At 38.6% G+C, this 15,809-nt stretch overlaps 2 protein-coding genes across 2 annotated transcripts in view; one reads left to right on the top strand and one right to left on the bottom strand.

Moving 5' to 3' along the window:
- Positions 1–1,254: 1,254 nt before the first annotated feature.
- LOC114093461 (uncharacterized) lies at positions 1,255–2,748 on the bottom strand. Its single transcript, XM_027936241.3, has 2 exons — positions 2,176–2,748; positions 1,255–1,485 (listed from the first exon to the last, which is right to left on the bottom strand). The coding sequence occupies exons 1-2, from the start codon at positions 2,746–2,748 to the stop codon at positions 1,432–1,434; spliced, it is 627 nt and encodes a 208-aa protein (XP_027792042.2). The 3' UTR covers positions 1,255–1,431.
- Positions 2,749–2,914: 166 nt separating this feature from the next.
- The window catches only part of Golph3 (golgi phosphoprotein 3), a 33,257-nt gene continuing 20,362 nt past the window's right edge, over positions 2,915–15,809 (top strand). Inside the window, exon 1 of the mRNA XM_027936240.2 lies at positions 2,915–3,139. Within this exon, the coding sequence (XP_027792041.1) occupies positions 2,915–3,139 (225 nt within the window). The remainder of the gene's footprint in view (positions 3,140–15,809) is intronic.

Here is a 15,809-nt window from a genome sequence, read left to right as displayed (position 1 = left end):
GTGATAAATGCTTCTCCTTTCTATTGCTATAAAATAATTCATCCATGGTTTTCTTCTTGTATTTTTATAGCTTAATTTACAAGGCCTTTTTATTGGGTTAAGGCACAAAGTCCCTGTATATACCCACCTACATGATAGATCCTTTTGGAAATTTTATATGTTTCTCAAAAGCTTCACTGTGATAAATTCATACAGACTTTGTCATTGCCCAGTGGTCTCTTAGTGAATAGCTCTCCCATTGTTTTCATGATATGGCAGTGGGCTTCCCCGAAAGTGAATGATGGGATTATGGGAGAAAGAAAGAAGCTGCAAAGAATATTATGACCTAGTCTGAGAAGTCACACGCAGTCATGTTGGCCACATTCACTTCATTGGAAAAGTCAGTAAGTCTGGCCCACACTCAAGCGGAGGGATGTTTGGCTTCACATTTTAAGGGAAGAGTATCAGAGAATTGCTGGCATATTGTAGAATCTTCAGGAGAGCAGGGGGTAGGGCCAACTGGATAAACAGGAGCAGTGCTGGAAGATTTTGGCTACACAGTTAAAAAATATGTGTGTGTGTGTGTGTGTGTGTGTGTATTTAGTTGTAGTTGGACATAATACCTTCATTTTATTTATTTATTTTTATGTGGTGCTGAGGATTGAACCCAGCATCTTGCACATGCAAGGCAAGCATTTTACCCCTGAGCCACAATCCCAGCCCCACACACATTGTTTTTTTAAGTTAGAGCATTACACATAGTAGTTGGGTTCATTCTGACAAAGTCATACATGCAAGGAATTTGATTTCAATCCTTATCTCCCACTCCCTTCCTTCTTCCCCCTATTCTCCTTCCTCTACTCTCTCTCTCTCTTTGGCTCTTTTATTTAGTTTTGATTGATATTTTCTACATGTAAAGGTGGATTTTCTTTTGGCACATTTATGTATGCATGTAATGTGATTTTGATAAAGATTCATTCCAAATTTCCTCCCCTTTCTCATACTTCCTCCTTCCTTTCTCCACCTCCTACTCTACTGATCTTCCCTATATATTTGATATCCAATCTGTGACACTGCCTTCTTTCCCTTATTTTACTTTAGCTTCCACATATGAAAGAATCACTCAACACTATGTTTGGAGTCTAACTTATTTCCCTTAGCATGATGGTTTCCATTTCCATCCATTTACCTGCTAATGCCACTATTTCATCTTTATGTACACACAATTTTATACATTTTGAACTATGGATTTGACTAAGTCACATAATAAATTAATTACATTTCTTTCACAAAGAAACATGCTTTAATTTATTTGGTAAAGAACTGGAAGAGAGATGAAAGAACAAAAAGTTGGAAAGGACATGGATGGGAGAAACTGGCTGAGGGGAAACTGACTTTGCTCAGACAGGAAAAAGGTCAGGTAGGCTTGGTGCACACCCTTCCACAGTGGCGTCATTGAGCATTCTCACTTTCCTGGGCATGATCTGGTACATAGGAGTTCTGGATCTGTGGAGGGGGAAACAAATCTATCTAAACCATTGTTCAGCCACAGCCTGTGTTCATTATTTGAAATACTGGATGACCCACAATGTCAGCTCCCCTCTCCTACTCCTCCAAATCCCTCAGGTTTTCTGGTTTGACAGCTATTCCTTTTTTAAAATTTTCTTTATTCTTTCTTTCTTCTCTCTCTCTCTTTCTCACTTTCTTTTAGTTCTGATGGACACAGCACCTTTTATTAAATTTATTTTTACGTGGTGTTGAGGATCGAACCCAGCGCCTCATACGTGTATGGCAAGTGCTCTGCCACCGAGCCACAATCCCAGCCCTTGACTGCTATTCTCGAACATGGTTTGAACAAACTGTCAAGCACGCCAAGAGGATTTAACCTAGTCATTACTTAGAGATTTAATGTGAACAAAGACGTGGCATGAAACCCAACAGGTTTATTGTCTCTATAAAAGGATCGTTAAGGTCGAGTGTATTACCGTGTTCAGTACTAAGTGTACAGCACTCACCGAGCCCTGGTCACTTTACTGGACAAGTCGAAGGCAAGGAAGGAAAAAAGGTTTACCAGCAGTAGTCAGTGGTCAATTTGTTTAACCTCTCTACGCCTGGAAAACACTACCAGTCCACTTTGAGCCACTTGGATGCAGGTGCTCCTTCTTAAGGGCCAGGAAGTCCCGGCAGAGAGCGCACCTCTGGCACCTCACCAGCAGCGAACAAAGTCCTTCCTGCAGCTCGCGGGGATCCGGGCGTCCAAGCGGGATCCCGGACGCAAAGACAGGAGCTTCCTCTTAAGGCCACAGTGTCTGGAGTGCTAAGGGGACAGCTACGAGCCGAGCAGGGTCCACCTAGGGCGCCCGGGATCGGGCCGCACCCGTAGGGGGTCTTGGGGGCCTCAGGCTCCAGCCCAAGTAGTGAGGGGCGAAGCGGGGAGGCGGACAGACGCGGGACGTCTCGAGTGTGGGAGCGGACGCCAGGGTACGTAGGGACTGAGAGGCTGGTAGAACCTCGCAGGCCCGGAGCGGTGGGCGGTGAAGACCAAGAGTCCCGCCCGATCCAGCCGCTTCCGGCGCCCCGGGACACGCCCCTCGCCGGCTCTGCCACATCCTCTGGTGACGTCAGCCAGCGCCGCCATATTGGAAGGCCTCTGCCGCCGCCTCCGCTGGGGAGCTTGGGTTGTGTTGGGGCAGCGGCCGGCAGGAAGGCGCTCGTCTCCCGCCCTGCCGACGCCGGTCCCACCCGCTTCACCCCGACCTGTCTCCTCATGACTGCTCCCGGACCAGTTGCCGACCGACGTCGCCCCAGAACAGTGATTTAACACGGAAGCCCGGGTCGGGGGCCGCGGGGGAAGGAGGAGGAGGTGGAGGAGGAGGAGGGAGACCCGGTCGGTCCCGCGTCCCTCTCGGCCCGGCGCGGCTCCTTGGCCCGAGCCATGACCTCGCTGACCCAACGCAGCTCGGGCTTGGTGCAGCGGCGCACCGAGGCCTCCCGTAACGCCGCCGACAAGGAGCGGGCGGCGGGCGGCGGCAGCGGCAGCGGCGAGGACGACGCTCAGAGCCGCCGCGACGAGCAGGACGACGACGACAAGGGCGACTCCAAGGAAACGCGGCTGACCCTGATGGAGGAGGTGCTCCTGCTGGGCCTCAAGGACCGAGAGGTGCGGGCGGGGCGGGCAGGGCGGGGGCGGCGACTCGGGGCCCGGACCCCAGGTGGGCTCCAGGTGGGCGCCGGCCTTGGGCCCGCGCACCTGCCCTCCTCGCTCCTGAGCCCGGAGGCCAGGAGCGCCCAGCTTGCCCCGAGGAGTGTTGAGTTGGCTCCCTCCTGCGCCGCCCGGTGCTTTCCAGATCCTCCTCGCACAGATTGCTTGGATTTTTCCTTCCCCCTTTCACAGTCTCTTTCCATTTCGACACCCGGCTGTCTGCGTTTGTTCCTCGCTTTTTCTCTGCCTGTTCAGCCTGGGTAGATCCTAGGTTGCAATTCCACCCTGGAGACTGCCCGCTAGATCGAACACCAGGACCTCCAGCGCCCTGAACTCTTGGGTTTTGCGGGTTTTAGGACCTGGGAGGGGTCCACAGATCCGCTTGTCAGGGGATTTGTATTTTCTTTTGAACAGATTAAGGTATACCACTTGGTGTTATGAAAAAATTCGGAGGAAAAAGTTATTTTTCCCATTAAAGTTGAAAGTCATAAGTTGTCATGAAATTTGGAAAACGACTTTCTAGATGATCTTGCTTTAGGTGAGAGTTTATCTTTAATATTGCTGTTAAATTTTATTAGTTGACTGTTATGAAGAAAAAAATTTTGACGTTTTAAAGGAATGGCTTTTTTTCGTAAAGTGATTGAAATGCTAGGTTTGTAATTTGATGAAAGGTCTCAAAGATTTAGATAGGTTGTAGTTGCGATTGATATTTGTGTTCTGACTTTTGAAATAGATCATTTTCATCCTAATATCCAGAATTATCACACAAAGAAAAGTTGGGGAAAAAAACTACAGTGAACATCTTTATATATACTCATGTCTAGACTCTAATAGAACTATTTTGTTTTATTTGCTTTTTCACGTATACACCCAGCTACAAAACTGAATTTTAAAGAGATCTGTACATAAATACATGATTGTATAATTCTGTAAATGATGAGTTGTGTGGCCCTAGGAGCTTTTTTACCTTAGTGTGGAAACTAGACAACATCTTTTGAGAGTCAGATGCAGAAGTTTGTTTTGTTTTAAGTTAATTTTTCATTTGGGAAGGTGGGCAAAAGATTTCATCCCAATAAAACTTTCTTTTCCTAATGCCCCAGATTTTATCAGGCATAGATGAGTCTTTTTATGGACTGTTTGTAATTTAGTAATCTAATGCATTAAGTTTTACCTTCATAGAAATGTCTAGGGCGTCTGCAATATCTTGATTTCTCAGATCTTAAGTAAATAACAGCCACTTTGAAAAAAGTTGATGTCTCTTTGACTGTAAAAGGGTCCCCAGTATCTGTTTATTGCCGAGTTGTGATGATAAAAGTAGGCCATACGTGAATTTCCTTTTTTCTGAGGATGAATAAACAAACTAGATATTAATGTCCAGAAATGTGATTTAGAAAGTATTCAACTTGACCTTTTTTAGGTTTCAGAGTTTGGAATCTTGTTAGTAAACTATTAAACATTTTTATTTAAGCCCCCCACCCCCATTTTAGAAAATATCAAAAAAGCAGAATGAAGAAAGCAAGCATTTCTGGTTAATAATTTAGTTTTTGATACTTCTGTTTGGATAAAACTGTGTAAAACTAAATTATAAAGAAATGTTAAAACAAAAAGTAGCTTTAGGTGTTGAGTCACTAAGTGTGAGGAATTATAGTAAGTACCTCTTCTTCCCCCCCCCCCCCCCCCAAAATATGTATTAACTCTTCATGTTTAAAGCTATTACCATGCTGTTTTCTGTGATTGGGCCTCAAGAACATAATTAAAGAATTTGTTGATGTTTAATGATACTTACACTATTTAGACAATTTGAAGTTCTTTGGAAGGTAATTGAAATCATCTGATATGTTTGTTATTAGTCACTATATTTTGCAAGTCATGGACAAGGTCCACAATAGCTAATTCTTCTTGCTGATTTCAACAACCACATAGGGCTCCCCTCCCCTGCTTTTTGTAGGCAGGTCTGAGGAGTTGTGATCTGGGGTTTTGCATTTGTCTTAGATTTTGGTTTTAGAGATTAACCTCTATTTTTTTCTTTCATCACATACTCACATAGTAATTACCTGTACTGTAAACTCATCCATTCATGTTTTCCTGCTTGGTAAGTTCCCCCTCTCTCATGTCTTATATCACCCTTTTTAGGGGGCAGGAATTGCTTTTTTACCCCAAACGTAGGCATTTATGCTTATTAATATTAGATTTCAACTTACCAAATTTGTTATTAATAAATTCTAAACTGTAGTAATATGGATTAGTAAATGCACTATGTTTATTTTAACTTAACCACTTTTGTAATATCTGAGTACTTTTAAGATATTTGAAAGCTAAACTTTAGGCAAGTCATTATTGTTGGACATGTATTACATATATGTATATATACATATATGCATATATTATAGCCTTATTTTAAATTAAAATCATTTAAATAAATTTCTTAATAATGAAATTTTACTCTGATTAAAAAACCCAGGTTTATTAATTACATATTTTGGCTCTTTAAAAATGTTGGATGACAATAAACCTGCAGAAAAATGCAAATAAACATAAATTTTTACAAACTGAATCCTGTTAAATCAGTATGTAGGGCAAGAAATAGTTTATGACCAACTCTCCAGAAACCTCACTTGAATTTCTTTCCAGTCACTATCTTTTTCTTGAGAATAACCACTTGCTTAACTTTAAAATTCAGGATAGACTTACTTTTGCCTGGTTTTTGTACTTTTATTTGTGTCTGGCTTTTGTTCTTCGTTGGTCAGTCCATGTTGTGTGAAATTGTCGTTTGTTTATTCTTATTGTCATACCAATTTGCTTATTTTTTTAATATATCACAAATTACATTGTTTCATTCAATTTAAAATATTAAAAAATTGTTTTGGGATTCCTCTTTGACCTATGGGTTATTAGGAAAATATTTTTTAGTTTTCAAATATTTATTGCTAAATATTTTTTATTTTTTTGTAGTTGTAAACGGACAGAATGCCTTTATTTTATGTGTTTGTGGTGCTAAGGATCGAACCCAGGTGCCTCACACATGTGAGGCAAGTGCCCTGGGGCTACAGCCCCAGCCCTTTATCACTAAATATTATTGCCGAAAATCTTATTTTCTTTTTTAAAAATTCATTTATTTGTTCTAATTAGTTATACATGGAAGTGGAATGTATTTCGATTCATAGTACACAAATGGAGCACAATTTTTCATTTCTCTGGTTTTACACGAAGTAGAGTCACATCATTCATGTCATCATACATGTACCTAGGGTAATACCAATTTACTTTTAACACAATCTACAATATTTTAAAGATTACTTTGATATTCTGAGTCAAGTCTCTTCCTTCCTTTTACTGAACAGAAGGTTCAGTTTGCCAATAAGCAGATGGTCTGGCTTCACAATGCCTATTAAGGGTGAGTCTAAAGTCGTTGAGATTGATTTTTTTTTTTTTTTAAGTGCACATTTCAGATTTTTTTACCAGTGATTTTCCTTCCCAGCTTTTATAAAACACAGATGCCTAGGCCCCTTAGGGGATTCTGCTGCTCACTCTGGGTAAAGAATCAGTGGCATAGGTAACTTCAATGGCATTTCAAGGATTGCAGATAGGTTTAGGTTTACACTTGAATTCACCTTCCAATTAATTTGCTAATTTCTGTTATCCCTGCCCTTCCCTCCTTGTATTTGAGGGGGAGGGAGAGCAAAAGTGGTAGGTGTTTTTCTTTTTCTTTCCCCATTTATTTTTTGTTGTGCTAGGTATGAAAGTCAGGGCCTTACACATGCCAGGCAAGTTCTACTATGGAGCCACATCCCAGGCCACCCCCTCCCATTTTATTTTAATTTGAATTTATTTTTGTTACCAGGGATTGAGCCCAGAGACAGTTAACCACTGAGCCACATCTCCAACCTTTTTATTTTTATTTATTTACTTGTTTTTGGTACCAGGAATTGAACCCAGGTGTACTTTGCCACTGGGCCATATTCCCAGCCCTTTTCTATTTTTTATTTTGAGACAGGACCTCAGAAAGTTGCTGAGGGCCTCACTAAGTTGCTCAGGCTGGCTTTGAGCTAGTGATCCTTATTTCTTTTTTCCCTATAGATGCCTCCAATAGAGCATTTTCATTTTATTGATAATTGCCTATACTAATAGGTTATTTTCATATAACGTGTGTGTGCCTGTTGAAACAACCCAACCCATGCTGTACTACTGAGTACATCCCCAGCCCCTCAGGTTACTTTTGAATAACTTTAGTGGCAAATCTTAGTTTTTTTTGTGGTCCTGGGGACACTGAATAATACAACTGAATTTAAAACCCAGTGCCTTGTACATGTGAGGCAAGCACTAAATCTTAGTGTTTTAAGTTTGGATTTGATTATTTTAAACTGCCAGTTACAAAGTTTGCCTATGGAATAGAGAAGTGAAGAGAAGCGTAGTTGTGGTCCAAATGTATTATTTGCTTTACATATTGAAGTTCTCTGAGCTTTGGAATTCTCATGTAAAATGGTTTTGATTGTAGTGTTGTGGACATTTGTTTAATTTTCCACAATGTCTTCCTGGTTCTGTCATTGAGAGTTCCCCATTGTGTGTAACTCTGGTGGCCTCTTGAATCATCTTCTCCTAACCTTTTATGCTGCAGCCAGAATTGTCTAGTCAAGATGTTTTTTCCTTAGGTTTTGGGTCTGGAAAGAGCAACAGTTCTTTGGACATTTTTTTCAAAGTAGTGTCCATGTATGAATCAAACTCTTCTTTGACTTGTTTTTTGTTTTTTTTTTTTTTGAGCTTCTTTCTTTCTAGTTCATTGGTGCCGTCTTTTTCTAGCCTGATTTTTATTTTGTAAGTTCCAGCACCTTCAGTAAAGTTTCTTTTTTAGAGGTTGTATTTCTAATGTTTGTAGACAGTTTCAGTACAACTGAATTTAAAAAAATAAGTAGATGCTTGAGCTGGATAATAATTAAATTTAAAATTCAGTTATTTGAATTTAATTGACTGACTTGTGGTTTTTACACTGGCTCCAAAAATGGGGAAAAATTTTCCATGGTCGCTACTTTGAAATTAGTACTTGTCAAGATGTATAACTTTGATTTTTAAAAATTCTTTCCACATTTGCAGTTGATGTATGCTATTTGTACGTGACAAATTTGTAAATGAGAAATACATTCAACAAATATTCAGAATTTCATGTTGTCGAAGATTTTTAGTAATTCGAAAGTCTAATAAAGCCTTCTGAGATGTCTATCTGTCCCCTCATGCCTGTGCTGATGCACATGGTTTAGGTTTCTCTTTTCAAAGCTGGAAAGACTGCAACCTGTTTTAGTATCATATTATAGTATTTAAATGTCATTTAGTATACTTTGAAGTTTTTGAATTTTAAAATGGAAAACAGGTTGTTTTCTTGTTAATTGTTTGATAAACCTGATCTGTAAGAATATAACTGGGGCTGGGGTTATGACTCAGAGGTGGAGCGCTCACCTAGCATGTGAGAGGCAGTGGGTTCGATCCTCAGCACCACATAAAAATAAAATAAAGATATTGTGTTCACCTATAACTAAAAAATAAATATTAAAAATACAACAAAGAGTAAAGTACAGCATTTACCAAAAGAGTTTTCTGGTAAATATACTTTTATTTTTTTGTATTAGGGAATTGAACCCAGGGTCCCTCTACTATGCAGTTATACATAAATAAATAAAAATATATACACACATAAATAATTTATTTATTTATTTTTGGGGGAGTACCAGGGATTGAACTCAGGGGCACTTAATCACTGAGCCACATCCCCAGCCCATTTTGTATTTTATTAGAGGCAGGCTCTCATTGAATTGCTTAGTGCCTCACTTTTGCTGAGGCTGGCTTTGAACTCTCCATCCTCCTCTTAGCCTCCCGAGCTGCTGGGATTACAGGGTGTGCTACCATGCCGGGCTTCCCTCATATTTTTTTAATCATAAATACATTTTGAACTAAAATTATTTTTATACTTAATAAATTGTATTTAGTTTACATATTCCTTTAATGGAGGGATTCCTAAATTGGAGTCAACAGATGGGGTTTAGAAACTTTGTGATCCTTGAGCAAATGTGTGTGTTTTCCTGGGGAAAGGCTGTAACTTTCAATAATAGTCAAAACATTTTCATGATCCCCAAAAAGTCAAAATTGACCTAATGGAGCTCTTTTTTTGTTTTAGTTTAAGGTTTTTGTTTTTGGTTTGTCTCATTCTTCTTATTCCTCCTGAAATTGACTGTAGAAAATTTCAGGTTTCATGGTTGTAGTGAGTTGGATTTTTAGTTACAAGTGGCAGGGTGTGATGGCTTATGACTGTAAACTCAGCAACTCAGGAGGCTGAGCCAGGAGGATTGAAAGTTTGAGGTTAGCTTCAGCAATTTAATGAGCCCCTAATTAATATAGCAAGACCCTGTCTCAAAATAAGAAAATGAGCTCTGGTGATGGAGCTCAGTGGTAGTAGTCCTGGGTTCAATCTCCAGTACCAAACAAACAAACAAAAAAGATTTGAAATATGAAGTCAATATTTCCATGGCCTGTTCCAGAGTTCTCGTAAGTGAATTTAGGAGAAGTGTAATTACCACATCTAGGATTCTAACCATGTCTATGTTTATTGAGCTTAATGTTTATTGAACACATTCTCTGTGCCAGACCATTTACTATAGGTACAAATGTTAGAAAATCTCTATTTTTAAAGTTTATTTCCTTTCTGTATGTCAGAATTCATCCAGTAAACTACAAAACTTAATTATGGTGCTCTTCAGATTTTTCAGTATTATTTCAGCCTGACACATATCTACCATTCAGTAAATATTTTATTTATTTATTTTTTGGCTATCAGGGATTGAACTCAGGGGCACTCAACCACTGAGCTATTCCCACTCCTTTTTATTTTTTGAGACAGGGTCTCACTGAGTCGCCAAGTTGGCCTCAAATTTGTGATTTTCCTGTCTCAGCCTCCTGAGTAGCTGGGATTATGATTGTGCACCAGTGTACTAGCTGGAAATCTTAATATTTTTGTGTGGCTGGGAATGGAACCCAGGACCTTACTGCAGTGTCCTGAGTTCTAGGCTAGAAACATTAGGAGTATAGCTCCCTTCCACAGTCTTCATACTCTTAATCTGAGAGTCTAGGAGAGTGAAAGGAAAGCCAATAATTTTAAGCTTTTAAAAATTGTGGTAATTTTACCACAATACATAACAAAATATTTTAAGTCTTTTTTTAAAGTGTATAATTCAGTGGCATTAGATACATTCATTGTTTTGCAGCCATCACCATTCCCATATCTTTTTAATCATCCTATACCGAAATTTCTGTGCTCATTCCCCATTACCCTTCCCCTCAGTCCCTGATAATCATTGTTCTGCTTTTTGTCTCTGAATTTTTTGTTTTTGTTTTTGATACCAGGGATTGAATCCAGAGATGCTTAACCACTGATCCACATCCCCAGCCCTTTTTATTCTTTATTTTGAGACAGGGTCTCTCTAAAATTGCTGAAGCTGTCTTTGAATTTGGAAGCCTTCCAAGCTGCTGGGAATGCAGGTGTATGCCACCATGCCCAGCTCCTGTCTCTATGAATTTGACTCTTCTAGGTATTTCATGCAAATGAAACCAACACTTGCCCTTTTGTGTGTATTTTACTTTATCTTTTCAAGGTTTATTCATATGTACCATGTATCACAATTTTATTCTTTTTAAGACCAAATAATAATCCCTTATAGGGGCTGGGGTTGTGGCTCAGTGGTAGAGCGCTTGCCTAGCATGTGTGAGGCACTAGGTTCATTCTTCAGTACCACATATAAATAAATAAAGGTCCATGAACAACTAATAAAATATTAAAATAATAATCCATTATAGTACCTATTATATTTATCCATTCATGGGCTTTGGGTTGTTTCTACTTGTAATTTTTTATATTAATAACTGGTAAGAGAAGAGAAATTTTTGGGGGGTGGTATTGGGGATAGAACTTGGGCTTTCAACCTATGAGCCACATCCTATTTTGCATTTTATTTAGAGACAGGGTCTCACTGAGCTATTTAGCGCTTTGTTATTGCTGAGGCTGGCTTTGAACTCGCTCATCTTCCCAAACTGTTGGGATTACAGGCATGTGGGTGTACCGCCCTGCCCAGCTAAGAGAATTTTTTGAAGGGAGGGAGCTCTTGGTCATGGTCTGTTTTCCCAGATTTCATGAGGAAAGGAAAAGTGACTGTTGTCAGTGGTAGAATGGGTAGGTGTTGAGTACTCTAAGGAGTGGAATAAATACCTGTAGGTGAGGGGTGACCAAAGAGGAATGTTGGAGAGGAGATGAGCACTTAGGGGAGATAAGTTTTTTTTTTTTTTAATGAGATCTCAATGAATTGCTCAGGCTGGTCTCAGACTCCTGGGCACATGTGATCTTTATGTGTCACCCTTCCAAATTTTGGGACTACAGGTACTCTACCACTGTGCACTTCTGGAGATAAGTTTTGAGCCTCCTTTTTGGGATTACAAGTATGTGCTAAGGCCCAACTCTATAGTCTTATTTTAAAGGAGTTTGCCTATGCTCATTTTTATTTAAAAAGTGAGTGGACTATCTTATGACACATGTTCTATTAACATTCTTTCTCTTAATGACACACAGTGATCACCTTCTCATGTCAGTAAAGAGAATTTTTCATGGTATGTGCTCATGAAAAATTTCAGTTGGCACACTCAGAAGTAAAATGTTTCATTATTTGTAATGACTTCATGTTAGAACATCTTCCTTGATATATGGTAATTTAGATCCTTGTATTTAAATATAGTCATGAACTGGGCCTTTAACTTTGTATACAACTTTGTGCTTCTGCCTCCTAAGTGGGGTTGATTTTCTGCTGTAAGAAAAGCATGCAGAGACCACTATATAATAAATGTTATATTGACTAGATAGAAAATTTATGTGCCTCCATTATTCTATATACTTCTATAGAACTTTTCAAAGTGTTTCAACTTCAAATATTGACAGTGTGAAGTAGTAGTGATATTACTATATCTAGAGTCCACTGCTCTTGGGCATGAATAATTGGCAGTTCCTCATTCTCCTTGAGCTGAGTTCCACAATCTTGTGAAACTAGAAGAATAAAGTGTATAATCTTCTAAGGATTTCTTAGCTTTTAAGGATGTGCAATCTTTGGACATGATATACATCAAATGCTTAGCATAGTTTTAACATATAGTAGGTACTCAGTTTATGGCAGAGTATGACTATGTGAATTTTAAAAAGGGATTTGGAAGGATATGTCCCAAGTGTTAATGATGTTACCTTGAAGAAGTGGGTGAGGGATGGAAGGGGAGGGAGGAGGTAGTTTAATTTTCTCTCATGTACTTCTATTTGAATTTTTTTTCTAAACAAGTGAGAGTGCTTCAGATGTCTCAAGAAAGTGTGTAAATGAGCTGAGAAAAGGCCAGTGAGCAATACTTTTAAGGAATAGGTAGAGTAACCTGTCAATGACTCTGAGCAGTAGTTGCCAGAGGAAAGCCAGAAGAGGGGTTGTAGAAGCTAAGGGAATGCCATCAGCAGTGAATGTGGAGGAGTTAAGTGAAACCTTTTTCTTAAGAATTTTATCATGGTGCCCTGGACTGGGAAGTAAAAGGGAGACTTCTTTTTGACTGTACTTTGAGTTTGGTGTGAATGGAAAGAAGTTAGGACAGGGTTGGTCCTTAATCTCCTTCATATGATGGGCAAACTTGAAAATTTTGAATGCTAATAACAGAGAGGTACTGGTGTATATGTAAGAACTTTAAGGTATTTAGGAAGGCAGGAGTTGTGAACAAAGGTAAGTCTTAAGAGAATGGGAAGAAGGATTAGCTTTAGGCAGGGCAGTTTTCTTTTGGTAACCAGACAAAGGAACATGTATGGGTAAGAGTGAGTTTATTGGGTTGATTTATTGCTTCTGTGAAGTAATCTGCAGATGAGCTGAATTCAGGAATTGGAGAGAATGGAATTTTGAAATAGCTGTGATAGAGAGTAGTGAGAACTTTGACCAGGGGAAGCAGCAGATAGATTTGCCAGGTTGTTAAGGGATTGACTTAAACTGGAGATAGTAGAGGTCCTAGTGATCCAAGGCCTGGTTATTATTCCTGTGGAGGAATACATTCTGATTTGCAGATTGCTTAAAAAGGAAATTGAGTAACATGGGAAAAGGTGTGTTTTTTAGCAGAATTATATATATATGATTATATATGAATGTATGTTTTTATATTCTTGCTTTTCTCCCAATATACAAAAAAGGTACCATTTTGTACTTTGTTTTTTATGTGTTATATTCTGAAGATTGTTATCTATCACTATAGAGGGTTTTTTTTTTTTTTTTCCCTTCCATTTTTTTGGTACTGTGCATTGAACCTAGGGATGCTTTGCTACTGAGCTACATCCCCAGCTCTTTTTTTTGAAGCAGGGTCTCACTAAGTTGCTGAGGCTGGCCTCGAACTTGTGATTCTCGGCCTGCTGAGTTGCTGGTATTACAGGTATGTGCCACTGTGCCCAGCTATATAGAGATCTTTTGTGGCTCCATAGTATTCTATTATGTGAATATCTTTCAGTGTGTTCATCCAGTATAATGATGTATGGATCCCATTTTGTTTTTCCTAATGGCTATCAAATTATCTCAACATTACTGATTAAAATGGCTAATTCACATTGATTTGAGATGACACGTTTATCATGTAATTTGTTTCAGTAAAATACATGGGTCTGTTTCTGAACTCACTTTTTTTTTTTTTTAAAGTCTTTTTAGTTGTAGACGGATACAGTACCTTTTATTTTATTTATTTTTACGTGGTGCTGAGGATTGAACTCGCCGTCTTGCCATATATCGTAGGCAAGCGCTATATCACTGAGCTACCACCCCAGCCCTGAACTTACTTTTTTTAGTCTCTTTATTCCTGTGCGGATCAGTATCCCAGCACTAGAGTTCTAAATTTTTTTTCAGTATCTCCTAGGACAGCTTCCACTTTGGTGTGCTCATATTGCTTTTTACTTCCTTAAGTTTTCCTGGCTTTAGTCTTTCTTTTTTTTGTTTTTTATTCTTCAGACATTTTTTTAAATTTGAATAGCTCCAGAGGGAAAACATCTGTTGCTATTTTTATTGGGATCATATTAAATTTATAAGTAAGCTTAAAGAGACCTCGTAACTTCATAATGTTGAGTTTATATCCAAGAATGAGAAATCTTTTCATTGCCCAAGTCTATTTTTAAGTCTTTCAAAAGAGTTTTTAAGGCCCTTTTTAGCTAGATTTTGCCTAGACACTTTGTTGCTATTTTTAAATGAAGTCTTTTCAATTGTATTTTAACTTTTTATATATTCACATTTATATTTTGTATATAACTGCTGCTGATATCAGTTTTATAATCCTGCCAATTTATTCTCAGTCATATTTTCTAGTTACCCAATTACATCATGTGCAAATGTACATAGTTCCACACCTTTTCCAGTTCTTATGTATTTGCTAAGTTTCAATTTCTAGGTACCCCATTAGATATGTATAGTGTATTTTAACTTTGTTCCTCAGTTCTTTATATGCTATTCATCAGTTTTTAAAATACCCTAGTTGACTTACAAATAGCTTTTTTTAAAGATTGATATTTCTTTTTTTTAACTTTTACTTATTTATTATTTATTTATATGCAGTGCTGAGAATTGAGCTCAGTGCCTCACCCATGCTAGGCAAGCACTCTTGTCCCTGAGCCACAACCCCATCCCTCTGGGTAAATTCTTAATTGACAGAATCATATTTGTGGAATGTTTGAAGTCTGTCTTGCTGTATACTGCCTCTCACCTTTGGTGTTAAATAGAAAATTACAATTATTCTGTTTACTTTTTTGGTTTTATATCTATTTGAGGCCTTTGTGTGTGTGTGGTTGTGCTAAAGAATTACAATATGCACCTTCATTTTATTATATTTTTCAAATTAATACTAATCAAATTCTGGTGAAATATAAATTTTGATCCAGGAAGCTTTATTTACTTCCCTTTCCTGTATGAAATTATCGTTGGAAGTATTACAGCTTTATAAGTTATAACCCTAACAATGCTGTTCTATGAAATCATCTACTTTTAAGTCAGTTTTAAAAGGCCAGTGAGGAAATATATAGCCTTATGTTTATTTACCTTAATATAAAAGATTGATATTATTTACATTCACCAACAGGAGTCCTTTATTTCTTGTAAAGTAGGCTTGCCAGCAGCAAATTCAGTCCTTTATCTGCAAATGCTTTGTTCTTTTTTTTTTGAAGAATAGTTTTGCTGTGTATGAAGTCTTCGTTGACAGTTTTTTTCCCTTCAGTACATTGAATGTTATCTTTAATTCCTTCAGTGTTTCCAGTGAGAATTTATTAATCTGTAATCTCCTTTTTCCTAGGATGTGGTAAGTCAGTTTTCTTTTGCTGCTTTTAAGGTGTGATTTTTCTTAATCCAGGGGTGCTTAACCACTGAGCCACACCCTTTTAAAATTTTTTATCTTGAGACAGGGTCTCACAAAGTTGCTTAGGGTCTTGATAAATTCCTGAGGCTGGCTTTGAACTAGTGATCCTCCTGCCTCAGCCTCCTGGGCCACTGGGATTATAGGTGTGGGCCGCTGGGATTACAGGTGTGTGCCATGGCCCAGTTTCTCCATGGAAATCTTTAGT

This window comes from Marmota flaviventris, chromosome 5 (assembly GCF_047511675.1).
Source record: "Marmota flaviventris isolate mMarFla1 chromosome 5, mMarFla1.hap1, whole genome shotgun sequence".
Classification (NCBI taxonomy): Eukaryota; Metazoa; Chordata; class Mammalia; order Rodentia; family Sciuridae; genus Marmota; species Marmota flaviventris.
The sequence above is the reverse complement of the archived record's forward strand: the minus strand, read 5'-3'. Positions and strand labels throughout refer to the sequence as shown.

Bases quoted from the DNA above. Each gene is read 5' to 3' on its own strand.
- LOC114093461 (XM_027936241.3), bottom strand. From the start codon at position 2,748: ATGAGGAGACAGGTCGGGGTGAAGCGGGTGGGACCGGCGTCGGCAGGG. The intron at 1,486-2,175 runs GTGCGCTCTCTG...CCCCCTCCACAG, and splicing joins CTGCTGGTGAGGTGCCAGAG to ATCCAGAACTCCTATGTACC.